The sequence below is a fragment of the Bos javanicus genome, chromosome 10 (assembly GCF_032452875.1).
Source record: "Bos javanicus breed banteng chromosome 10, ARS-OSU_banteng_1.0, whole genome shotgun sequence".
NCBI classification, from domain to species: domain Eukaryota; kingdom Metazoa; phylum Chordata; class Mammalia; order Artiodactyla; family Bovidae; genus Bos; species Bos javanicus.
The window spans coordinates 83,579,626-83,604,914 of NC_083877.1; the positions used below are offsets into that span (position 1 = coordinate 83,579,626).

At 50.8% G+C, this 25,289-nt stretch overlaps 1 protein-coding gene across 19 annotated transcripts in view; it reads left to right on the forward strand.

Moving 5' to 3' along the window:
- Positions 1 to 25,289, forward strand: part of RGS6 (regulator of G protein signaling 6) — a 625,171-nt gene that overhangs the window by 579,767 nt on the left and 20,115 nt on the right. For 12 of the 19 annotated variants that reach the window (XM_061429323.1, XM_061429321.1, XM_061429324.1 and 9 more), the window contains 2 exons: positions 7,854 to 7,943; positions 12,077 to 12,130. In XM_061429323.1, coding sequence (XP_061285307.1) covers positions 7,854 to 7,943; positions 12,077 to 12,130 — 144 coding nt within the window. Of the gene's footprint in view, positions 1 to 7,853; positions 7,944 to 12,076; positions 12,131 to 15,668; positions 25,284 to 25,289 lie in introns of those variants that run through there. The other 7 variants (XM_061429336.1, XM_061429337.1, XM_061429339.1 and 4 more) reach the window with 5 other exon arrangements.

Below are 25,289 nucleotides of genomic sequence, written 5' to 3' on the forward strand. Positions count from 1 at the left end.
AAACGTCAGAGCCCAGGGAGCCCACGTTTACATTTGCCCCAGATGAGTCAGAAGCAGACATCTTCCTAGCTTGGTGAAGGCTGTTAATCTTTGCCCCAGTGGTGGAGGTGGTGGCATTGTGTGCCAGTATCACAAGACTGCCCCAAGTTTCCTGATATTAATCCTCATTTGGAGGACACTTCCTGGTAGACTTCCCATGCCAGACATATTTTAATAAAATATGCTATGGAACTGCTTACTCCAGGAATTACTCATTTTATTCTGTGGGTGGTTTTATTTTAGGGAGATGAACAGCAGAGGGAGGCATGCATTTTGAAAAGAACAAATCAGTTGTTTGTGAGAGGATTCTGTTTATTACCACACAGAAGAGTAGTTCCTGAAGAGAAGGCGTCAGAGAACCAAATTCCAAAATCTCTTTGTTGATGCTTCAGAGCAGAGATCTCCTGCACCAAACCGCATGCCCTTGAAGAGGAGAAGGAAACATTTGTCTAAGTTAATACCCATGGTATTCGGGTAGGTGAAAGAAAATATGCAAAGCTGCCTTTGAAGCTACTCTTATCTAAGAACAGGGATTGAACAGCATCACAATACTGTGCCCTTTGGCCAGTTAAATTGAACATGTTTATAAGGATGCTTTAAAGGCAAAAGATAATTCACTCTTACACTCTCTTAGGGCTTGAATGTTGCATTCCGTGTAAACAGTGACTCACACATCCTGCTTAGAAGGATAAAGAAATCCAAATGGGGGCTTCTCATTTAAGATCCACGGGACCCTAGAATATTTTTTTAAAGAATTTATATATATTGATATGTATGTATACATGTATGGGGCTTCCCAGGGACACTAGTGGTAAGGAATCCGCCTACCAAGGCAGGAGACATAATGAGCCGCAGGTTCCATCCCTGGGTTGGGAAAATCCCCTGGAGGAGGGCACGGCAATTCACTCCAGTATTCTTGCCTGGAGAATCCTATGGACAGAGGAGCCTGGCGGGCTACAGTCCATAGAGTTGCAAAGCGTCAAATGGGACTGAAGCAACTTGGCACACACATGTATATATGTATAACTGAAGCACTTTGCTATGCATCAAAAATTAACACAACACTGAAAAACAACTCCATTTCAGTTTAAAAAGAGAAGGGAAAAACATGGGGAAAAAAAGATTCACAGAATCCTGGGATGATTGTCCAAAGCTGCATCCTGAGGACAAGAGGCTACTGTCTCTCAATGAAGTGGTTGTTCACATGGCCGTGGAGTCTTTGCTATGTTTATTAAGCAGATAATGACTTAGGATCCCCTTCAATTCTCTACCCTAGTGCAGGCCCACCTTCTGTCCTCCTGCAGGACCCATGATGAGAAAAGTGTTCATTTTCCCTAGACTTCAGCAAGCCAGGCATAAGGTCTGAAGGCCTTTGGCTTAAGATATCCTCTTGAAATATGAGACTCAGGGATCTCTTGGGTGACTTTCTGTGACACAGACTTGCTGCCTATGACTTCTCAGGAGTTTGATCAGCACTCAGAGCTTTGCCAGGTTGGCCCTTCCTGCTGGTGCAGAAGGCAAGCTGGACACGATCTGTGAGGTGAGAAACCAGAACCTGTGTCATCCTGGGTGACTCAGCCGTTGTTGTCACTGACGAGTGGGGCTGGTGAACAGTTCCCAAGAGAATGGTGAGCAGTGGCTGCATCCACCCCTGGGGTGACTCAGATGAAAGCTTGAGAGGAGGCTCCCAACGTTTCTGCTGACCATACATTGAGGACTTTGTCTCAGCCACACAACCTGGCTCCCTCGAAACCCCAATGGAAGGACCATGAGCAGCAGCAGGTGCCAAGGCAAGAGTGTGAGCTTTGGGGGGATCACAGAACACTGGGCTCAAATCCTGACTCTGCTCAGACAAGGCACTCAAATTTGTAGGGCTTTAGTGTCCTCATCTGTAAAAGGAAGCTGTTTAAACCTAAACACCAATTCTGAGCAAATAACAACAGCAATGAAAGTAAGACAACTTTCCTCCTTCCCCAGGAATCTTTTGGTTTTTGGTCTCCTCCCCAGCATCCTCTCTGGCAAGGGCAGTCCCATCATGTAAGCCAGTTATCATCATTACTTCGCTTGTGTACAGTTTTTGTAATGGCTTCCCCTCTATTTCCTTGGTTAACTGTGTGCTTGGTGGGGCTGGAAAAAGGTGAGTGGGGACCTGAATCCAAGCCTTTGACCACCAGCCTGGTCCCCCTTCCAGCATCTCACGCAGCAACATCACATCTTGCAGCACAATCTTATCTTCCTTCAGGGGACTACAAGGGACTCAACGGTGCCCAAAGCCTGGATGTTGTTCCAGGAAGGGTGGATGTGGAAGACAGAGACAAAGAAAGAAAAATAGGACACTTGAAAATCCCAAGAAGGGCTCTTGGCAGCTGTGCAGTGCTCCAGCTGAGTGGCCTCCCATTCCAGGAGGATGCTCTAAAGCTGGGGAATGAGATTGTAACTGTCTTAGGAAGCCACAGCCAAGAGGAGGATGTAAGGGTGTTCTTAAGTCATCCGGCCGCTCCGGCACGCTCGGGGCCCAAGGCCTGGCATCTGTCTGATTACCTTCCCCAGCACTCGTGAGGGCCACTGGGTTTTGTCCAAAAACAAAGGAGCTTTCCAGCTGAGGACTCTCCCTGCAAAACACTGATTTGTAGCAGGTGTGGTTCTGAGACACCGAGACACTGCTCACTCCCTCCACCTCCCCTGCACGTGTCTTGGACTCCACCGATTCTGGTCATCTTGAGTTTTGGGGGGTTTTCTATTTTCTTTCTCTCCGTTGCTTTCTTTTCTGAAAGAATCTTTCTTTTTGAGTACCCTTGATTTACAAGATTATATTAGTTTCAGGTGTACAACATAGCGAGTCAGTATTTTTATAGATTATACTCCCTTTAAAGGTTTTATAAAATGCTGCCCATAGTTCCAGCTGGTTTTGCTTCTGCCTTAGCAGCTCAGGCATGCAAAGCTCCTGTCCCAGGGCCGAGCCCAAGAAGGGAAATGAGGGTGGAGGGTCTCATCAGGGTGACACCCCTGATCTACCACTGTCACCCACCACAAGGGTGTGACCCCCTCCCGCACGAGAATCGTGGCTGAGATGCTCGGTGTGACTTAGGGCCTTAGAACGTCCGTTTCTCTACCAGTGAGACTGAGCCTCTCCCCGTCTGGAGCAGGTGCCTCCCCACATGGCAGGAAGGCGGATGTGGACCCTGGTAGTTCTGCGTGTTCATAGTTAACTCAATCATCTCCTTTTTTTAGACAGAGGGAACAAGGGAGGGGTCTAAGGAGGGAAGAAGGAAGAAAGGAAGGAGAAATAAAGGGGCAGAGAGGAGGGGGAGCGGGGAGGGATGAAGGGAGGAAAATAAGACAAGAAAAAGCAAAGAAGAGAAATGCAAACTTCTTTCTCTCTGGCCCCTTGGGAATTCTCTGGGTGGGGGCTCACTGGTTTTGCCAGCAGCTCCCCTGCTCTTAGCAGATCCTGGATATACATTTTCCTTAAGACTGGTTGTCTGCAAAGCAGGGGAAACAAACCAGAACCCCTCATAAATCAGTCGGGGTCACTGCCAAGAGCTTTGTACACTTGCTGTCCCTGGCAGTGATAAACTCATTGCATCTGGGAACCGGCCAAAGACCCTGAGTCCTATCTTAGTTCTCATTCCCAGAAAAAAAACCTCAGTGCTGCGTTCCCCCACCCCCTGTTTACTGTCTTTGTGTTTCTTAGAAAAAGCTGGCGGGGAGGAAGGAACGGAATTCCATAAGTGGGTACAGCAAAGGCTCTGCTTCTCTGCTTCTTTGCTTGGGGGAGGAGAGGAGGGCAGAGGAGAGTCCTGGATCCATAGACTGTGGGGAAGGAGGCCCCAGCCAGAGGGGCCCGAAGCCACAGTAGGGGGCCTGAGGGATCTGCGTCTTTGATTCCATTTTGCTCAGACCATGACTTCCACCTGCTGTGGTTGTGGTTGTTCCCTCACAGGGAAATTTGAGATGGTCATCGTGATGGCCAAGAGCTAGCAATAGGGTTGGCAGAGTGCGACCACTCGTGCAGCCCACCTCCAAGAGGCCGTGTTCTCTTTACTGTCTCCCCACATCATCCCTGCCTTGGCTCTGGCCTTGGCAACAAATTGTCAAGATGCCACGTGACATTAGGACAAGAGCAGAGCCCAAACTGTCCCTCTGACCCATGTTGACCCCCGCCACCGAAGAGGGGACCACTGTCTGCTGCGCCTTCCTCCTCAGCCCTGGATCATCCTTCTTTCTCTGGTTGACCAAACCAGGAACTGCGAGACACTTCTTGTCTCCTTAGCTCTTCCTGCCATGACGAGGCTCTTTCTGGTTGTTGGACCAGCATTCCCCACCTCTGGCAGGGAATTCATCTTCAATTTTACCCATTCATAGCACCTTGAACCTGAACTTCTTCCTTGTAGCCCTTAGCTCAGTTAGTCATGCACACCCTTGTGCAATGAAATCCAAGATTTATGACAGCAAGGACCTCTTTTGTCTTGATCATGCTGTGAGCTCAGTGTCTGACACAATGCCAGGCACCTAAGAAATGCTCAACAAATATTTTGGGGAACAAATACTGAGTCATCTGCTTTATTCTGTTCTTTCTCAGTTGACAAATTCTTTCTTTCAATGGCTTTTCTTGCCTATGATGAGTTGGAGGAATTAGCTGGATTGGGGGTGAAATTTGTTCTCAAGGCCAGAAGGGTTGGGCTAGGAGAGGTTTCCTTACTCCTCTTGGGGCAGAAGGGGGAATTTTGTGAGATATTCCTGGGCATTTCAATTCTTGTGACAAATCAGAGCAACAAGCAGGGGGCTGTGGCCTTGGAGAGGGGTTTGGAGAAGGTCCAGGCCTGAGGGACAGGCCTCTCCAGATGACTCAGGAGCCACCTGGCTCTGCTGGCCAGACAGAAGCCATGCCTGAGACAAGAAGGAGACAGTGAGCCATTTTTGCTCTGGGTTAGCATCTGTACCTTGTTGTTCAGCTGCTCAGTCGTGTCCTACTCTGGGAGCCCACGGACTGCAGCATACCAGGCTTCCCTGTCCTTCACCATCTCCCGGAGTTTGCTCCAGCTGATGTCTATTGAGTAAATGATGCCATCCAACCATCTCATCCTCTGTCACCCCCTTCTCCTCCTGCCGTCAATCTTTCCTAGCATCAGGGTCTCTTGTAATGAATTGGGTCTTCCATATCAGGTGGCCAAAGTATTGGAGCTTCAGCATCAGTCCTTCCAAGGAATATTCAGGGTTGATTTCCTTTAGGATTGACTGGTTTGATTCCATTGCAGTCCAAGGGACTCTCCAGAGTCTTCTCCATTCATACCTTAGATGTAAATGTTAGGCCACTTTGAAGAGACAAGAAATGCAAAGACCCTGATGTCTCTCGGTCTGGGCTCTGAGACAATTAGGGCTGAATTAAGATGCCCACATAGGGACCTCCTCTGAGTTGAATGTGATCCTCCGTCTCCTTCCATACAGAGAGCAGAAACTGATTTAAACCAAAACAAGTATGGAGCCTGTAAACTTGCTCAGTATTTGCAGGCTCAGACCAGTATTTTGGTGAACCAAAAAGCCGCATAAATTCCGCTAACATTTAACCCCACACTGGACGCTATGCACATAAAAGAGATTAAAAACACATTGTTCCCACAAGGAACTTAAACTAGCGTGGGCTGGATTTTTGTCTGAAATTTGCAGGAAAACACTCACCAACACGTGTTCTCATGAAGCTCATTAACTCAGAACGTATCTGGATCATCAAAGCAGAGTCAGATCGAAGCCAGTGCTTCGTTTCTCTTGGCTCCTTGCAGTGGTCCCATTCCCATGAGGAGTGCTGCACCCTGCTTTTGTAAACATGGGATCATCTGTGCAAGAATGAAGCTGGAGCCCAAACGGGTCCACGTGTGCCCCCACTTAAGATGGCCAGAGAGGGACCCACATGGCACCAAGTTGATGGTTGCTTTCTGCCTTCACTTTCTTTCTGTTTTTTTTTTTTTTTTTGGCTGTGCTGGGTCTTATTTGCTGCACATGGGCTTTCTCTAATTGTGAGCGGGGAGTACTCTCTACTGAGACAGGCTGGTTTCTCTTGGGGTGGCTTCTCTCACTGCAGAGCACAGTATTCTCTGTTGTGTGGGCTTCAATAGTTGTGGTGCACAGTCTTACTTGCCCTGCAGCATATGGAATCTTCCCGCAACAGGGATCAAACCAGTGTCCCCTGTATTGGCAGGTGGATTCTTAACCACTGGACCATCAGGGAAGTCCATGCCTTCACTTTCTTTTGAGATGGGTAGGGAGAGGGTTTTAGCAAGCCCTGGATGTAACCCAGCTTCCTCTGGGATGTACCAGCATCTCAAAAATGGCCAGGTACCTCTACAGGGTGCCCCCAACTGAGGAAAGGTCTCTACCTCACCCATCCCCTGGGAAGAATACCGGAGGAAGAGGTCATTAATGACAAGTCCAGCCTTTCCACTGAGCATCCTCTTCACTGGCCAGCTCTTCATTCCTCCAAGCCCTGGGGCCCTTATCCAGCTTCACGGGACGGACAGGAGTGTACATCAGAGAAGATGCTTCCCCGCCTAACAATCACACCCTCTCTAGGGAAAGCCCACCCTCCTTTTAACAGGTCCTCTCTTGGGACAACCAGGCTTTCCCATGCAGCTGTGCTACCTTACATTTCAACTGATAAATAACCCTTTTTCAATCGATAAGCTCCCTCTTGTAATGAACCTGGCTTTCCCTGTCCTTAATGAGGACAGATGTATTAGAAAGGGATCACGAGGCTACAGGAATTAGCTAAAAGTCAAGGGTAAAATCCATTGCCATGGCCAGAATGTAATGGCTCTCGGAGCCCAGGAGGGCACCATGCCACAGCCTCTGGCATATTTGCCCACAAGACCCCATGATCTGGCTCTAAGAGCACTCTTCCGGGATGGGATGGTGGCCCTGATGTGCATTAACTGACCGAATTGCATCATTGCCTGTGGACTACTTTTTTTAGTTAATCTTTTTGAGATACTTTTAGACTCACAAGCACTTATAAGAAATACTATAGAGAAATACCATTTACCCAGGTTCTCCTAACAGTAACATCTGCAAAAACCATAGTACAGTATCATGGCCATGATGTTGACGTTGCTACATCCCCTGAGTTTATCAGATTTCCCAATTTTTCTTGTACTCACATGTACGTGTGTGTGTGTGTGTGTGTGTGTGTGTGAGGTTCTATACAACTCTATCACATGTGTAAGACGTGTCAAGATACAGAACTGGCCTTTCACCAAAGAACCCTTCCTGTTGTCTGTTATAACCGCACCTCCCTCCCCTCCTGCCCCTCTCCCATCCCTGAAATCTGGCAACCACTCATCTGTTGTCTGTTTCTACAATTTGTCATTTTAAGAATGTCACATCAATGGAATCATATAGGGTGTAAACCTTCTGGGGCTTTTTTTTTTTTTTTTTTTTAATTCGTGATAATTCTTTTGGGATTCATCCAAGTGGTCGGATCATCGGTAGTTTCTTCCTTCTTATCGCTGCGCCTGTGGTTTTAATCATTAAGCAACAGTGCATCTCAATGTGGCACCAAGGCCCAATTACAAAGCTTCCGGGACATGATCTTCAAGGATCTTTTAACGCTGAGAAAGAAAATAGGTTTTAGGTGATGTTTTCCGAGTCGGGGAGGCGGGGAGGAGAAACAACGAAGCAAGCATGTTACCTGTTTTTCCAAGTTCACACCAGCATACTTCGGGTTGTTTGTTTCTTTCCTAACAGTGGCCAGTTGGGTTGCAGTTCCCTTTAGTGTTGGGTGACAGTTCTTTCTTGTGTCTTCCCGTCTCCCACCTCCCCAGGAACACATCTACAAGCTGATGAAGAGTGACAGCTACGCCCGCTTCCTCCGGTCCAATGCTTACCAGGACTTGCTGCTGGCCAAGAAGAAGGTATCCCTGGAAGGGCAGCCTTGCCTTTCTTAGCTCTATTGACCTTTGCCTGCTGCTTGCTGCTGGTGTGACGTGAGAATACCATCCCTTGGGTTTTCTTTCTTTTCCCTTTTCTTCTTTCCCTTCTGTCCCTGCTTCCACTCCAGTAGAAGACAATTAGGATTGTTACTACCCGGCCCATCCCGCTGAGGTCCAGGGTGTGGCCTCCTCTCTCCCAGTACCCAGCATCTCCATCTGCCTGTCTGCCCATGGTGGAGGGAGTGACCACCTAAGCGGCCCCTGCGGCTCAGCCCAGGAGCAGAGGGCTGGCTGTGACATCACCGAACCCCTGAGCAAACCACTGCTGGGTCCAGCCCCCTCCCACAGAATTTCCTGCCCTGATCAGCACGCAAAGATGAGTGTGAGGCAAGGATTGCAGCAGCCCCCTCTGCACAGAAAGGCTTAGAGTTCTTCCGGGGTGATGGGGCACCAGAAATCCTGCCTGGGGTTGTTGCCCTTTGCTCTCTCCCATCTGCCACCTGTCCCAGAGCATTTGCCTTTTCTTTCAACCAAGAAGAAATGGCATCCTAGCTCCTCCACTCTGAATGAAGTCTTGGTTCCCTGCAGCCCTCGGGGTCTAGATTTCGGGGTGCAGGGACACCCCCCAGCATGCAGGCAGTGAGGGGTGACTGGAACAGGAATGAATGTGGCTGGATTTCTGGGAGGAGGGAAGGCAGAGCTGGAAGGACAGGGGGTGAGGGAAGGGGGTTGGCTCATGGTTCATGTGCCAGTGAACACTCTGCACTTTGCGGGTCTGATCTGAGCTCCACGGGGGTTCAGTGTGGCTCTCCTCACGCCAAACTCCAGGACTCGCGTGCCTCGCTGCTTAAGACCACGTGCATCCCTTTCTTCTCCCTCTCAGCCTCCCGGTGGCAGTCCCCTAGCCTGTGATTGTCCAGCCACACACTGTCCAGTGGCCTCTCTCAGTCATGCAGCCCCTCTTTCTGTGTGATGTGACCTCATGGGCTGGGAGCCTGTCTGTGTACATGGCTGGTAACCATGTCACTCCCAAGACCAGGAGAGCCCTTGGGTAGCCCTGAGGCCATCCCTGAGAGTCTTAGAAAGAGAAGTAGATTTGGGGGACACCCAGAGTGTCAGTCTTAGAAAGAGAAGTAGATTTGGGGGACACCCAGAGTGTCTGAGACCCAGCTTTCTGGGCTTGCATCCTTTCCATCATATGTCACTCCTCTGATGGACAACGTGAAGCCCAGCCTCCAGCCACTCCCTGGCAGGAGGGTGGAGGTGGAGGGGTCCTGATAGAGCGGGCTGACATCCCCCCAAATAATGGTTCTGATACCCAGTTTTTCAAGAAAGGTGAAGACTTTTAGTATCGGCAGCCCAGATCTCAGGGGAGAAGGTCAAAGTGAGCGTTCCTTATTTCCTGCAGCTCGAGACCCTGAACCAATCCCAGTGTGGGAAAATTGTGGGTTCCCACAGTTGGGGTCACCTGGGCCTGTCCACATGCATGTTCACACACACAGAAGAAGCCAGAGGCCGTTCAGTCTCCTTGTGAGTCTGAGTGCAAAGGGAAAACACACCGCTGCGCAAGGAGTGGGACTGAGGTTCCTGTGTCCTCAAGTCCTCCTGTACAAGAAAAGCTTCACAGAGGAGGTCACTCAAGTGAGGCAGGAACAGATGGCCTGCCTGTGACATGTCACCAATGAAATTTATTAGAATTTTCATCTCAGCCCGCTCAAGGGGTGTCCTTGCGGGTTGAAAGCTCTTGCCGAAGCCGATGCCCTTTCAATATTCAGGGGGTAGATGTTTCTAAAAACAGTGACAAGCCTACATTTTCTTCTGTTTCCCCCTGAGCTCCAGGCATAGACTGGAGTTGTAGCTCAGCACTTCCAGGTAGACCCAGAGTGTCTTCTGTTACCAGGGGTGGGCTCACCATGAGATTGACACGTCCAGGTCATGAAGGGATGTGAGCCATAGTCCCAGCTAAGAGGCGGGCTGTAAAGCGGCCTCACTTTTCTGCTCACAAAGTCCCCTGATGCACCGTGGGGGCACAGCCTGCCGATCCTTCCTCCCTAATCCATCCTCTATCCAACTATCTTAGTCATTCTGATGAGCCAAGTCCTCAGGGGACAGGTGAGCTGGGCTTGGAGGACCCCTCAGGACAATTTGATGACCTCTCCAGGACAATTTGAGGACCCCCAGGACCCCTCCAGCTTCCCTGGTGGCTCAGACGGTAAAGAGTTTGCCTGCAATGTGGGAGACCTGGGTTCAATCCCTGGGGTAGGAAGATCCCCTGGAGAAGAAATGGCATCCCACTCCAGTATTCTTGCCTAGAGAATCCCATGGACAGAGGAGCCTGGTAGGCTATAGTCCACGGGGTCTCAAAGAGTCAGACACGACTGAGGGAATAAGCATAGCCAGGAGGCTTAAGTATGATTTTCCAGGGCAGCTCCAAGGGCCTCTGCAAGGCAGAGGAAGCCAAATGAGTCAGGCTGATGGTCCCTCTCTGTGAGTAGCCACTCGATAGCCAGGGAATGAGAAGGACAGGCACAGAATTCCAGCTTTGGGGCCTAGGACCGGCCTGATTTGAGCCACATGGATGGCCCCCAGGTTGCCCACTGGATTGAAGCTGAGTGCTGCCATCCCCGAGTGCAGACTGGGTACGGTGCCAAGCCCAGCACATATCCTTCAGTGCCGTGTCTGAAGGACAAAGACCAGCCTGGCTCTGCTGCTGTGTGTCGTTCGTGTCGCACTCTCCTCCTGCAGTATCCTCTCTGTCTTCAGCAGCCAGCCTAGGGGATAGCACATGATGGCAAGGAAGCCGTCTGACCTTGTCCCCAGTGACACGCAGTGACTGCCTTTTGCCCCCTCGGCTTCCAGCACGTCCTGCAGACCCACAGACCCCCAGCTGCTTCTTCAGCTCTCTAACTTCCATTATTTGCTCTGTGTGTGTCTGTGAGTGTGTGTGTGCGTATGAGGGTGTGTGTCTGAGTATGTGTGTCCATGGGAGTGTATGTGTCTGTGAGTGTGTGTTTTGTGTGTCTGAGTATGGTGTCCATGTAAGAGTGTGTGTCTGTGAGTGTGTGTCCATGTGAGTGTGTGTACTCTCCAGATTTCCCAGGCATGGATTCAGGACCCCGGAACTGGGCTCTAGGAAAAACTAGCAGGTATTTGGGATGTAATTCCTCCCCCTTGGAAAAGCAGGAAACCTGGGGAAAGGGTCAGATACATGCCACTCCCCCTTCTCCATAGAGGAGAGCTGCCTGGCCTGGGGAGTAAGCAGGGCTTTGCCCCCCTTCCTTCTCTGTGTATTGTGGGGGGAGTGGGGGTGGCAGGGAGGGGGTGCCCTCAGCTGAGACTCCCCAGGAGGCTCCTGAGCTGCCTGTCATCTGCCGCCTGCTATGAGTAAACCTTGGAAGGAGTCACCTGCCCAGGTACCGGAAGAGTATTTTCTGTCCAGAATACTCCTTCTGAGACCTGAGACCTCTGGGTTGCAAAAGACATGGGCAGAGAGAGCCTCCTCGATCTCAGGATACAGAAAGAGCGTCCTTAGGGGGCCTCAAGGATGTCCTGGAAGTTAGCAAACTTTCTGGCTGGAAGATCTCAGAGAAAGTCCTAACCCAGACTCACGGAGGACTTGATGACCTCGCCTTGCGCACGGCCATTTCCTGACATCTCAGTAGCATCCCTCCCGACACCCCACTGGCCCCGGGAGCTGGTCTGGACTGTGTCCCCAGTTGAGGCCCCCAGTTGTTCCCTGCACGGGGGCTTGGCTCTTTGAAAGCAATGATCAGGCATCGCCCAACTGTTCCCAAGGGCCTGGCTCCTAGCTCGGTGGCTCCCACTCCAGCCCAGAAGCAAGATGAATGACTCTTCTAGAAGCAAACACCCCTCTCCCCTTGCTGCTCTGAGGAGGCAGCCCCATCTCTCCTGGGCTTCTGTTTCTTGTCTCTCCCACTGACTCCTGCATACAGCTCTGGCTGCTTCTCTCTTCCTGTTTTTTTTTTTTTTCCTCCGCCCTGTTTTGCTTTTGTTTTGGTTCATTAGCTGCGGCTGCTGCTGTTTAGAATCCATGTGTTATCTGAAGAATTTTTTTTTTTTCTGTATCTTTCTCCCTATCTTTTTTTTCCCTAAAGCCAGAAAGTGAGCAAGGTCGTAGAACTTCCTTAGAAAAGTTCACTCGCAGTGTGGTAAGTTCAGCTGGTTTTCTTTGGTTTTTTGGCTTTCTTTCTGTTTTTCTCGGTGGTGGTTGTCGTTTCCTTCGGGAGGGGAGGGAGCCCAGTGCTCTTCCCTCAGCACACCCACCCATGGTCTTCTGTGAGTGTCGGTGGCTTCTCTCCTAGGGACCGGTTTGCAAAAGACAAAAGGCCCAGCAGCTCCCCCTGCAGACGGGTGCACGGCCCTCCCCCCCCCTCACCCAGCCCCTGGCCCAACATTTGCTCTCCTGTGCAAGGGGGCTTCGAGAAGGAAGGACCACCCCTGCCCCACCCTTGGGGCTGCTCGGTGGATGCACCTTCTGCAGCAGCCCAGGGAGAAGGCCATCTAGCTGGACCATGAAATAAATTGGCTCAGAACTGTAGCTCATAAAAAAAAAAATCCAAATTTCCCTCTGGGACTCTGGCAGCCACGCGGGTGCGGGAGGCTAGCTGCTGCTGCTGTGCCGGTGGCTTTTGCGTGTGCAGGAGGCGGCCGTGCTGCATGGGTTCTGGCGGTGAGGTCCAGCTGGCGTGTGTGCGTGTGCGTGTATGTGTGTGTTGGTGGCCTCTGCATGAGTTCCCATGTCCCTGACAGCCCCTTGTTAGCCTCCTTTGCATAGCATGACAGGGCAGTAGCCAGGGGGTGGCGTGGCCGTGGTGATCTCCCCGTGGTGACCGGTGCAGATTCTGAACTGTGGTCTGCAGTCAAGCACAGACTCATCTCCTTTTTCTGTAATGTTCTCTGTAAGATTGGGCTTCCCAGGTGGCTCTAGTGGTAAAGAACTCGCCTACCAATGCAAGAGGCATTGGCAGGTTCCATCCCTGGCTTGGAAAGATCCCCTGGAGGAAGGCATGGCAACCCACTCCAGTATTCTTGCCTGGGGAATCCCATGGACAGAGGAGCTTGGCGGGCTACAGTCCATAGGGTCACAAAGAGTCAGACACTGAAGCAACAGCATGCACACATACTCTGTAAGACTGAGGTATAGGGTTTAGCCAGTCCCTACGGGAAGTAGCCAGTCCCCTTCTTTCCTGAAACCAGCTTCTGAGCTCCTACAGCCCAACTTGCACTGTTCACATGGAACCAGCGAGCAGCCAGGGAGCCAGCATCCCATGCATAGAATTTGTCAAATTTCGCTTCCCAAAGCGTAGAAACCCACTGATGCTAACTTGCCTTTTTCCTCCCTCTGTTGCAGGGGAGAGTCCTTGTAAACCTGACTACTGTGTGATTAGTATCTTTATTTTATCCTTTTAACATAAATTCTAAGAATTCTGGGTGGACAGCAACCTGGTCGTTTACCTGGCATAGCTAGATGCATCTTAACCAAATGTAAACAGTTTTGAATTTGCTAGATGTCAGCTTCACAGCAACTCAAGTAGGTGGCAATTACAATATGGGTGCTCATCCCATCTCTTCTTTGGTCTTCTCTCTCTATGGTCTTTCCTCATGAGAAATCAGAACTTGCAGAATGTCAGGCCTGTGATCCCCTGTCTGTCTTCATGGCTGGTTTGCCGCAGCCATACAGCTTCATGCACCAAGAAGCTGCCACGGGCTGTTGGAGGCAAGGCCGTGGGAGTCCCTCCACCCCTGATGGCTGATAGAGAGTGATGGGAACTCATTGCTCCCTCTCTTCTGAGGCCTGGAGGCTGCAAGTGGAGGTCAGGGATTTTGTTGACAAGCCCAGAGTATATTATGGAGAAAGCAAAACTCCTGCAACCCTGGGCAGGCCCTTCAGGTTGACCACGTGGGCTGAGGCTGTGAGAAGAAGCCTGGTCCTCAGATGAGGCATCCAGATCTCGCTAGGCTGCTTTTCATGAGAAGTGGGTGTTGGGAGAGCAAACATGATCTCGATGCAGCTCCGCGAGGAGCATTTATTGACGTCCCTTCTTCCCAGAAGTGGTGTTGGTTCAGTGGTTCTCCAAGGTCTGTTAACAAAGTGTTTGGAATGAGAAAGCACCAGACACCTTCCAAGCATTTGAAGTGTACACCTGGGAGAACTTAGAGAGATGTTTTCAGGGCCAGCTGAAGGAGAAAAATCTCCTAAGCTCCTGAGATTTTTAGAATCTATATGAGAGAAAGCCCAACCTTCCAAACCAAAACATTCCTAAGTTGCCTGTTATTTTTCTATAAAGACTCTAAAGGGTCATGCATTCTGATTTTTTGTTTCCAGTAGTAGAAATAGAAATGGACTTGTTTCGATCCATCCATCCTCCTTGTGATCTTGGGATAACACCACCTGGGGTAACCAGATGAGGCTGAGTTTGAGGAAATGACCCACAGCTCTAGAGCAGTAGCAACTCTCAGAATACTTGAGGCTTAAGAATGTCATTTTCACAGCCCAGTATTCTAATCAAACAAAATTAACTAGTCAGCCAATATGTCTTGCAATTTGATAGCCATTTTCTGGATCTAATATACATAAAGTGCTTGATTTCTTTGAAAGAAGGTCTACATGAATATTTCATCTTCTGTATACTGTAAACTATAAAACCCAATGAAAGGCTAGTACAATAGCAATAATGGTCCTGGGAAATACATGAAGAAAGACCATCCACGTCATGGGAAAATGAGGGAGTGAAGCTGGGCAGTCCTTGGACCAGGGATGTGAGGCCAGCTGCCATTCAGGACTAACTGGTGACAGGAAATGTTGATCCAGATCGTTCATTATCTTGGTCGGATAACTTCTTATCAAGACTGAATCTGGGTCCAACATTTCTCCCATGCAGTACTCTTTCTTTTCTTAGTAAAGGAGGAACATTTGGAGAAAGCAAATTGTTCTTTCTAAGACTCCTATATCATGATATGGAGGGATTATCTGTGGAAGGCCACAGAGGCCCTCTTTGACATGGAATCCTAGAAGGGAGTTCAGTATGGTTCATAGAAGCTGCTGGAGCCATGCTAGTTTGAGTGCAGAAGGAGCCTTACGATCCCCAGCAGAGGCATTGTTTTTCACATGGCTCCTTTTAATGGAAGCTTCATTCTGAGTCATGCAGAACTGGAGTAGCAAGTAGCAAATAGGGGTTATGCTGTGCCAAGGCACTGTGTACTTTGGCCACCCAGAGCCATAGAGCTGGCTTTTTGATAGGACCAGCCCAAGTTCAGAAGCAAATATCATTCAAAGTCCATGGCATGGTGCAGCCAGCCCATAGTGCATCTTTATCCAGAGCAGAAAACAGGATCCTTCTGATGGGCCCAACCCCACAGATGCCCAGCTGGCCAAGCAAAGTGCAGCTGGATTTCAGCCCCTTCTCAACCCTCATCTGCCCTTGTACAATGGATGACTCACACCATCATACAGGGGGGCCCTGGTCACAAGAGCCCTGGGCCCGGGAAGAGCTGTGACACATAGCAGGTTCTTAAAGTGAGGGGGTGGGGGGCTGCTCAGACATGGCCTCAGATCAGATGAACGGAGCCTTTTTCCTCCAGCTCTGTGCACTGGGAAGTGTCCTTTCACAATGGCTATAAAATATGAAAGCCATAATAGGAAGCTTCTGTAGACTGTGTTTGCATTGCCTTCCATCTCCTCCTCAGACTCTCTGGTTGGAAGTCCCTTCAGTCTCTAACTGAAGACCACTTCGCACTGCTCAGGACCAACCAGCCTGCCATTCTCTGCCATCTCCCTGGTTTTGCAGTCAACAGGTGACCTCGAGGGTGTGAAGGGGGCCAGAGGGGAAAGACTGTCCATTCCACTGCTCTCTCTTGGGCGTGCTCATTCCTTCACGGTCTACTGCAAAGCAAGGGCCAACTCAGACACAGAGGACAGAAGGATGTGTGGGAGGAAAGCAAGAAGTAGCAAAGGGCCATTAGCCAAGACTCAACAGCAGCAACTGGATTATTCCTCTTCGGGTCGTGGCTGAAGCCATCTGGTGAGAACTCCAGAGGAGGAACTCTGAGGAGGAGAAGATAGAAAAAGTCCTCCGCATCTTTGTACCAGGGACAGCACTTAACTTAGAAGTGGCAGCCCCAAGGGACGGTGGCATCAGCCTCCCTGGACACCTTTGCCTGGGCGCTCAGCTGAAGCCCCAACTGTCCTCTTGAGAGCCTCATCGGCTGTAGCCTCAGGCTCCCAAGATGGACAAAGGAACAGCTGGTGCTGGAGGCCTCAGAGGAGAGCAGAGATGAGAACCAGGTGTTCATCCTTCTCCTAAGAAAACATCACAGTTGGTCTTTGCCAAGGTGCTCCTAGGAATTGAAACAGCAAGGGCCGGGAGCTGAGGGAGCCTTGGCATGCACCAAGCGGCATCTCCATGACAAGCATTTCAGTCCTGCCTGCCAAGGAATGCAGCGGGGAAGTCAGATGGAGACCAGGAAGCCCTAGGAGCCAGCTGTCACCCGCCTTCCATCTCCCTTTCCCCCCGCCCCGCCCAGAAGCCAAGGAAAAGCTCTTGAGAGTAACCTCCCCCCACCTTCTGGGCAGCTCTGCACGCAGAAACCCCCAGCCCCAGGCCCAGGTGTTGAACCGGAAGTGGAGGGCTGAGGCCCTCCAGGCAAGGCAGAGGGCAGGCAGCCAGGGTGATCAGCCCACCCCCTCCACCCACCCACACACAGCAGTGCCTTCTCCCCGCCTGGAAGCGGCTTCCCCTCCCCCTCAGCCTGTCAGGGCAGAGCCTTGGGCTCTGCTGAAATGAGCTCTCAAACACCTAGACAGCAGAGCCCCTAGAGGGCCTTGACCTCAGTCGAACAGATCCTTTCAACAAGAACGGTCGGCTAAAAATCTTTAGAGTTGCTTTTGATTGCACACAGTCCTTGGGCCCCGTTGGGATGTCAGGGTCACAGGCTATATAGTGCCAGCCTGCTCCCATCGGATCTCAGAACCCTGTGATCGAGCAGCAGTGAGACCCGGGTCTGCCTAGAGATGGAGGTGAATTTCACAGCTGTGCTTGGGAGGGAACGCATGAACTGGTCTCTCCTAGGAAGTGAGGATTTCCCCTAGGACTCTGGGAAACTCTGCAGAGCCGTGCCCAGGGTCACTCCTGCTTCCAGCCTCAGCCTGCTAGCAGTGTGACCTCAGGCCCATCGCTAGCCCTCTCTGAGCCCTGGTTTTGTCCTGTGTACATTGGCATGGACTGAATCATCTCTAGGACCCTTTGAAGCTGGGACGTTCTATTGGTCTGTGCTTCTCTCTGTCCTGCGATTTTCGAGTTGTGCTAATCATCCCCCAGATGAGAGAGGAGCCTGCCCGAAAAGTGGCTGCCCACCCTGGAGGCTGGGAATTAAACCAAAGAGAGAACTGAGTTCGGTGTCCATTTAAAATCCTTTGACAAGGATTTGAGGATCAACACTGGCAGAACTGAGTGCCGCAGCCCCCTGACCCCACAGGCCCCATCCCTCCATCATTTGGGGCTCATTCCGCACCGTGACCCCTGGACGGCAGGGAGAGAGAAGTTGCAAAGAGCAGGTTAAGCACCGCACATCCTGTCAACCACGCCAGTGCTGCAGTGCCCACCCTTCTGGGACGGATGCCCAGCTGGGTGTGTGTTGGGAGGTGGGGTGAGATCAGTTGGGCAAAAAGGTGGGCCCCATGCGGGTACTGCCACGTCACCCTGGGCATGGGGCAAGGGCATGGGAAAAAATGAAGTGTGAGCATCGGGGGACCTCAGCGTCACGCTGCTGCCCTCCTGCAACCACCCCTTCTGGGTCCCTGGAGACCTCTGGGCTGGCTCGCCACTGTCCTCTCAGAGATGCTCAAAAAGAGGTCACAAGAGGGCGTGTTATCCTGGTCACAGTCAGCCGTAGGTTAAGTCTCTTCCAGTCTCTGTTCCTCTGTCTCCATCTTGGGTCCAAGTGAAGTTTGAAAAAGCATGTTTACTCTTTTAGTTTTGTAGCTAGAAAAGGAAAATGTAAAAGTCTGATTTTTGCAAACCAACGATAAAATGTTAAGATGGCTGAATCAGTTTGGCTGGCAGGATACAGAGGCGACAAAGAGATAAAATGGTTCTCCATGAGGGCCCTGGAGAAGGTCTTTCTGAAACCCTGGGGAACGGGGAGACTTTTATTTATCAAAAAGGTCAGAGGTGGTCATTTTTGAGAAACCCAGCCCTAGACCCTGCCACTCCTCTGGGAAGGAGGAGCCCCCAGCTATTGTAGCTGATGGTTCATCTGTCAACCAAAAGCAGCCAAAAACCCTCTCCTGCGGAGTGCCCACTCGAGCAAAAGTGCACCAGTGACTCAGCCCCTGGACACAGGGGAGAGCTCGGCACTGCAAAAACCGCTCCCTCCTCCTCACTCTCCCCCACCTAGCCAGCTCCTGCCTTCCCCAGACCCCAATGTGCCGAGCAGTCAAGTGAAAGACTCCTGTGAGGCAGAAAGGCACAGCTGTGTGTTTACAGCCACTGATTCCGATCCAAATCGCAGCCCTGCCAGTCTCCCGCAAGGCAGGCTGGGGGCAAGCCGGGGATGGATGCGCCAAGCGGGAAGCTATTTCGGGAGCTGACCTGCAGCCCTTTGCCGTAACAGAGCCTTCCTACCACCTCCCCTCAACCCCCCACCAACTCAGGAAAGACGTCCTTCTAGAAGGAGCTCCCACTTGAGAAGCGGCTGATGGGGTTGTGGGATTTCAGCCTGTTCCTTGTCACTTGTGAAGTCAGATTTCTGGCACCTGTCCCCAGGCAGCCACGCGAGGACAGCCCAGGGCTCCCATCTGTCCAGTGAGAAGGCAGAGGGTGAAGGTGACCGATGGCAGGGCGCTTGGCAGGATGAGCAGCAGGGAGGGCAGGCCTGAGTGGGGGACGGGTTGCCCGTTTCTGCCCAGGACAGAATCTGCCTTGGACCTGCCAGGGGAGATGTGGCATCACACAAGGGGCAGGAGAGAAACCTCCGGGCGCTAGCCAGGCTTTGGAATAGCAGGAACCTAGGAAGCAGACCCGGAGAAGGCAATGGCACCCCACTCCAGTACTCTTGCCTGGAAACTCCCATGGATGGAGGAGCCTGGCGGGCTGCAGTCCATGGGGTCGCTAAGAGTCAGACACGACTGAGTGACTTCACTTTCACTTTTCACTTTCATGCATTGGAGAAGGAAAGGGCAACCCACTCCAGTATTCTTGCCTGGAGAATCCCAGGGACAGCGGAGCCTGGTGGGCTGCTGTCTTTGGGGTTGCAGAGAGTCGGAAATGACTGAAGCGACTTAGCAGCAGCAGTAGCAGGAAGCAGACCAGACTGCCAATGTCAAGGTCAGGGAGAAGAGACCCAATTCTGCTTGTGTCCAAACCGGAGGGTTGGAAGTCAGAGTGCTCAAGGTCTAAGGACTTCAAAGGCTGAGAAGTAAGATGGCCGTGGCATTCCTCCAAAATGAGCTCCTGATGAAAAGCAACGTGGGAGTCTTCCCTGTTTGAAGGAGCAAATGAGCACTTTGGTTCTAACTGGGAAGCGCGGTATTCTGGAAGAAAGGCAGGATACAAATCCATAGGAAGGAACAATCCCTAAAATGTTGCTATGAGGCAGAATGCTAACTGGGACACCACAGGGGAGCTGAAAAGAGCTTGGAGCAGTGGGATCTTCAGTTCAGTGATATTACCCGAAGGCCTAGGAGAGAAAGACCCTGGAGTGTTTGTTTTTGGGCTCCCCAAGGGATGGGAGTGGCTCAGACAGTAAAGCGTCTGCCTTCAATGCAGGAGACCCGGGTTCGAGAAGGAAATGGCAATCCACTCCAGTACTCTTGCCTGGAAAATCCCATGGGTGGAGGAGCATGGTAGGCTACAATACATGGGGTCGAAAAAAGTTGGACACGACTGAGCGACTTCACTTCACTTCAAGGGATGGGATGGTAGGACGGGGTGGAGAGTGTATAGCTACCCCGGCAGTGCCAGTGTCCAAATGGCTGGTGAATTTATAGATCTATGTCCATGGGACATGCAGTTTCTGATTGTGGCCGCAAGGGTCCAGCCACAGCCCTGTCTAGTCCAACATCCTTTTTGATGACTCAGATGAAGAGACAAACATGCCAGTCATATTCAAAGATGCACACCTAGAAGGTAGTGCTCATTTGACAGGTAGTATGGTCTGCCATGTTAAGACCATCTCCTTCAGGTGGAATGATGGGTCCAAACAACCAGGTATAATTTAACCAGATAAAATTTATGTTAAAAAAAAAATTCAGTCTCACAACTACAGGATGACATTCCTAGCCTTCACTGTAATTCAAGTTTTAAAAACTCTGGGGGTTCTAGTTGACTGCAAGCTTGATAGAAGTAAAAGTGGGAGGCAGTCACTTTTTTAAGTATCTTTAGGTTGTAATAACAAAGTGGAATGGTCAGAAGTGCTCCATTGTTCTCTGTGTTGCTCTAGACTGTGTTGAATCGTGTTTCCAAGCTCTCTTATTTTATCAGGAACTTCAACAAACTAGAGACAATTTAGAAAAGAATAGCTGGGGACTCTGGAAGCCCAGTCAGATGAAACTGAAGTAGATAAACATGTCCTGCCCTGGCACTAGTGGTAAAGAACCTGCCTGCCAATGCAGGAGAAATAAGAGACGCAGATTCGATCCCTGGGTGGGGAAGATCCCCTGGAGAAGGGCATGGCAACTCACTCCAGTACTCTTGCTTGGGAAATGCTGTGGACAGAGGAGCCTGGTGGGCTACAGTCACAAAGAGTCAGACGCAACTGAAGCGACTTAGCACGCATGCAAGGAGATTCAGACTCCATCAGGAACTATCTGTGTGTTTGTCTCCCAGAGCGAGTGGGCAGTTCTGGATTGTTTCAGACAGAGCTAGAACAAATGGATAGAAGACATGGGCAGGGTCACTCTACTAAGAATATTCTAACAGTATCAACTTCCCAGGGGTGGAATATGTCACCTCAAGGAACAGGGAGCTCCCTGGAAACAGTCAGATGTTGAATGGCCAGGGATATTGTAGAGCAGGTTCTATACTGGATTCCACCCACCTCCTCCAAGGAAAATCCCCAGATGCATTAAATATTTATGAAACATTGCATGTTATCATAGGTGTATAAATAAACTATGGGAAAGGAGAACAGATCAAATGGAGTGAGTTTGCTGAGACTGGAGAAGAAGGATCCAGAAGAGTCAGGTTTGACTCTACCTCGAAGGAAAAACTAAAGCTAGATTATGGTAAAGTCAGAGCAAGACCACTGTCAAGAAGTGGAATTGCTGCCCTTCAAGCAATTGCAACTCAAGCAATTGCAATTCAAGCAAGGCAACGTCATCCTTGCCTTTTGTTTTTGGTTGTTTAAGCCAATCACTTGAGCCCTGGGCAACAAGGCTCTCTCCCCAAATGCCTGGGAGGAGATTAGTGAGCGGAGGACACTCGTACCCATGGGCTCAGGGAGGCTGAGCACAGCCGGTGCGTTCCCTGGCTCTGCACTGGAGAAAGCTTGGCCTGACATCATCCCCATCCAGAAAGGGTGTTTTGTTGAGAGCAGAAAAGAAGATCGAGCCGGTCACCTTTACCCGATGGGACTTGCTGGTTCCAGTGGACAAACTGGCAGCCACCTTTCTCAGCCGGGCCAAGAGCAGAGCACGCCCCTGAGACTTTAGAGCAAGGGAAATTACGCTCATGGGCCCCTCCTCCTGGGCCCAGCCGTAAGGACTCATCTTCAGCCCAACTCGGGGAAGGGACGAGCTATCCTGTCATATTCTTTCCCGCTGTCCTGAGGACCAACCTGATTGCAAATGACACTCCCTCCTCTCCCAGGCTTTGCCAAGGCTGCTTTCCACCTCATCATGGAATTGTATAATCATGGTGATTACAGCTTATGGCTTTTTCCTCTCCTCATCTTTTGCTTTCAAATTCTTTGAGGCCTCTCATTAAACATGGCGATGCCAATAAAGTCAGCGAAGTTTTAATAAGATGCATTTTGAAGCTAAAGAAAGCCCAGTCAGAGTTGATTGTTACTATGTCCCCTCCTGCTGCTGCTGCTGCTAAGTAGCGTCAGTCGTGTCCGACTCTGCGCGACCCCACAGACGGCAGCCCACCAGGCTCCCCCATCCCTGGGATTCTCCAGGCAAGAACACTGGAGTAGGTTGCCGTTTCCTTTTCCAATGCATGCATGCAGGCTAAGTCGCTTCAGTCGTATCCGACTCCGTGCGGCCCTATGGACAGCAGCCCTCCAGGCTCCTCTGTCCACAGGATTCTCCAGGCAAGAATACTGGAGTGGGTTGCCATTTCCTTCTCCCGTGTCCCCTCATAACAGGCCTTTAAAACTCTATTGTGGGTGATTAATGCCTGGATATCAGAGGTAGGGGAGAGAGAGATATGGAGATCCAGAGTGGGGAGCGTGACTGTACTTTTTCACAGGGCTGGAGAATGGTTTTACTCCCTGCCCCCTGGCCTTTCTCATTTACACCAAGAGCATGGTGCATCTGAATCCCCACCCCTAATGGAAAAAGATGGACTGTCAAGTAAGGATGGAGGACCTGGCATTTACATCATAGCAGGTTAAGTTGGCAAATAGACATGGAGCAGTTGACACAAAACTCAATCAAACCTTAGGAGCTGCAGCAAAAAGTAAAGGGGAACTGCTGATGGATTCTCTGTCCTCAACAATGGTGGAAGGTTCTAAATATGTAAAGGATCCAACCTTTAGCATTTGACAGGGGTCACCATCCTGTGGTCATATCCTCAAGGATGGTTTCCTTGGTAATGACAGCTTCAGAGCCCATTATTTACTGGCCCTCAATCACAGCTTTGCTGAACTGTTTCTAGATTTGCAGGATGTTAGGAGAAGAATCACCAGGAAGGCATGTGGTAGGGGTGGGGGAGAGACAGGGTGGCCACCAGAGTCCCCAGCTTGCCCTTCAACAGCTTTGTACAGGTGTGATATCTGAGTCCCCTTTATTTCCATCCTCCCCAGGACTGTGTGGAGAACTACCCAGCAAGGTGCATCTTGCCCTGACAGGAGTCTCTTTTGAGAGGCTCCAACTGTCCCCTGAGAGCTGACTGCCCTGAACCATCGCACAGCTCTTTAGCCAGCTGGTAGTTGGCTATCTGGGACATGACTGAGTAGCACCAACCATCTGGGGTTAAACGCTGTTGAAAACCTGGCATTGATATTTCCCCCAACTGCATTCTCATCCCCTACTGAAGATGACCTACTAGCTCTGCCCCCGAGAACAACGTCCCTTTAGTGCCCACCAGAATGTGGAGAGTGGGCTCGAGCTGGGGGTTGGGCAGGCCCAGTTGAATTCTATTTCTCCACCTGGAGTTGGGATAAGACCCCAGGCAAGTTGCTCACTTGCCCAAGGGGTACAGTGACGCCTGCTGCCCGGGGTGGATGTTGTCACTAAATGAAAGTGAAGTCTCTCAGTCGTGTCCGACGCTTTGCGACACCACGGTCTATAGCCTATCAGGCTCCTCTGTCCATGGGATTTTCCAGGCAAGAGTGCTGGATTGGATTGCCATTTCCTTCTCCAGGGGATCTTCCGGACCCAGGAATCGAACCCGTGTCTCCCGCATTGCAGGCAGACGCTTTACCGTCTGAGCCACCAGGGAAGCCCGTCACTAAATGAGGGCATGGCAAAAACAGCTGCCGTATCTTGGGTGCTCACAGTGTTGGCATCCGTGTCATGCAGATCTTGGCCTGAGAGGGACTTAGGTTCTCCTCCAGCTCCACCACTTAACTCTGTGACTCAGGCAGCACCTCCAAGCCTAGGTTTCCACACCTTGTAAAAGGGAGATAAGAGGAAATGATCAAGGACTTCCCCGGTGGTTCAGTGGTTAAGGCTCAGCCTTCCAATGCAGCGGGTGTGAGTTTGATCCCTAGTTGGAGAATTAAGGTCCCACATGCTATATAGGCAGTGGCCAAATTAAAAAAAAAAAAAAGAGAGAGTAAGTGATGAGGAGGGAAAAAATACATAAGATGCTTAGCATAGTGTTTGCAGTATATAAGCTCGAGCATAACTCTTTGTATTGTTATTATTTTCTATTATGATGATGTTACCTGCAGCCCACGCTTAGCTCTTATTCTTTATCTGATTTCCAACAGTGTTCTGCAAAGTAGGTATTACTGTATTTATTTAGCAGTTGAGGATGGGGACACAGATATCTCAAATACGACAGTATGTGCAAAGCACATCCATTTATTAGAGCAACCAGCTCATGACCCTACTCAATAAATGGTAGCTATTATTACTGTCTTATTTTTAAAGTCAACTCAGAGAGCTGGTTTCTCTGCTTTCCCTCAGAACGGAGGGACTGTGGTACCAAGCAGACCGGCTTCTGCCCGGTGGTCTATTTCCCAGGGCCCCTTTGCTCTTCCCAAGAAGCTGTAGGACTCCGGGGCTTGCAGCAGCATGGTGCCAGGACATGGGGAGGGCCACCAGGGAAGCACTGCCTATGTTGCCAGGATCTGGCATTTGCTCCCGTCCCCTGAGGTGCAGGACCCTAAGAAGCCTCCTGCTTCCAGACCCAGACCAAAGCTAGTTCTCCCCTAGCAGAGCGTGAACTCCAGTTCTCCAGAGGAGGCGCCCTACATGGCAGAGCCTCATTCCCAGAAACCCTCACCTCGCCGCTCGCTGCCCGGCTGGAGCCGTCCTGAGCCACGCACCCTCCCGTGCGTGGTTGTTTCCTCTGCCAGATAAACAGAGGCTTCTCTTTTTTAAGTGCTGTACTACAAAGAGGGGTTGTCAGAGGAGTTAGGACCAAGTGGCTTTGAAATCCAGGGATGCCTTGAAATCCCTCGTAAACCAGCCCCCTGGGGAGCACACTCCCCCTACTTGTAGTATGGACAGAAACAGAAGCACAGAAGCCATTTCCTCTGACACAAATGGCTTTGTCCTGAGGAAAATCGGGTTTATAGATGTCTCTTAAAGTAAATGCTTTTAGATGGGCATCTTAGGAGTCTGAGGTAAAGCTCTACAGCCAAACACGTGGTTGCTTATGAACCTTGCACGAAACGCTCTTGTAAGTGCCTGTGGTGTAAACACGCACATGGGCGTGTGCACGGCTGTGTACACCAGTGCATGTGCTGCCTGGCCGCTGCACGCTTCCGTGTCCAGTGTATGGTGTGTGCAGCACACACGCGGCACACCTGCCTGTGCCTCCGCGGGGGGACCGCCTGCCCGCTGCTGCTGCTGCTGCTGCTGCTGCTGCTGCTGGGTGCGCGTCTGGGCAGGGGCTCCCCTAAAGCCACTGGTCTTCACGGTTTCAGCTGGATAAGTTGTTCTTCACTTCCCTTCCTAAAAACACAATTGCCTAG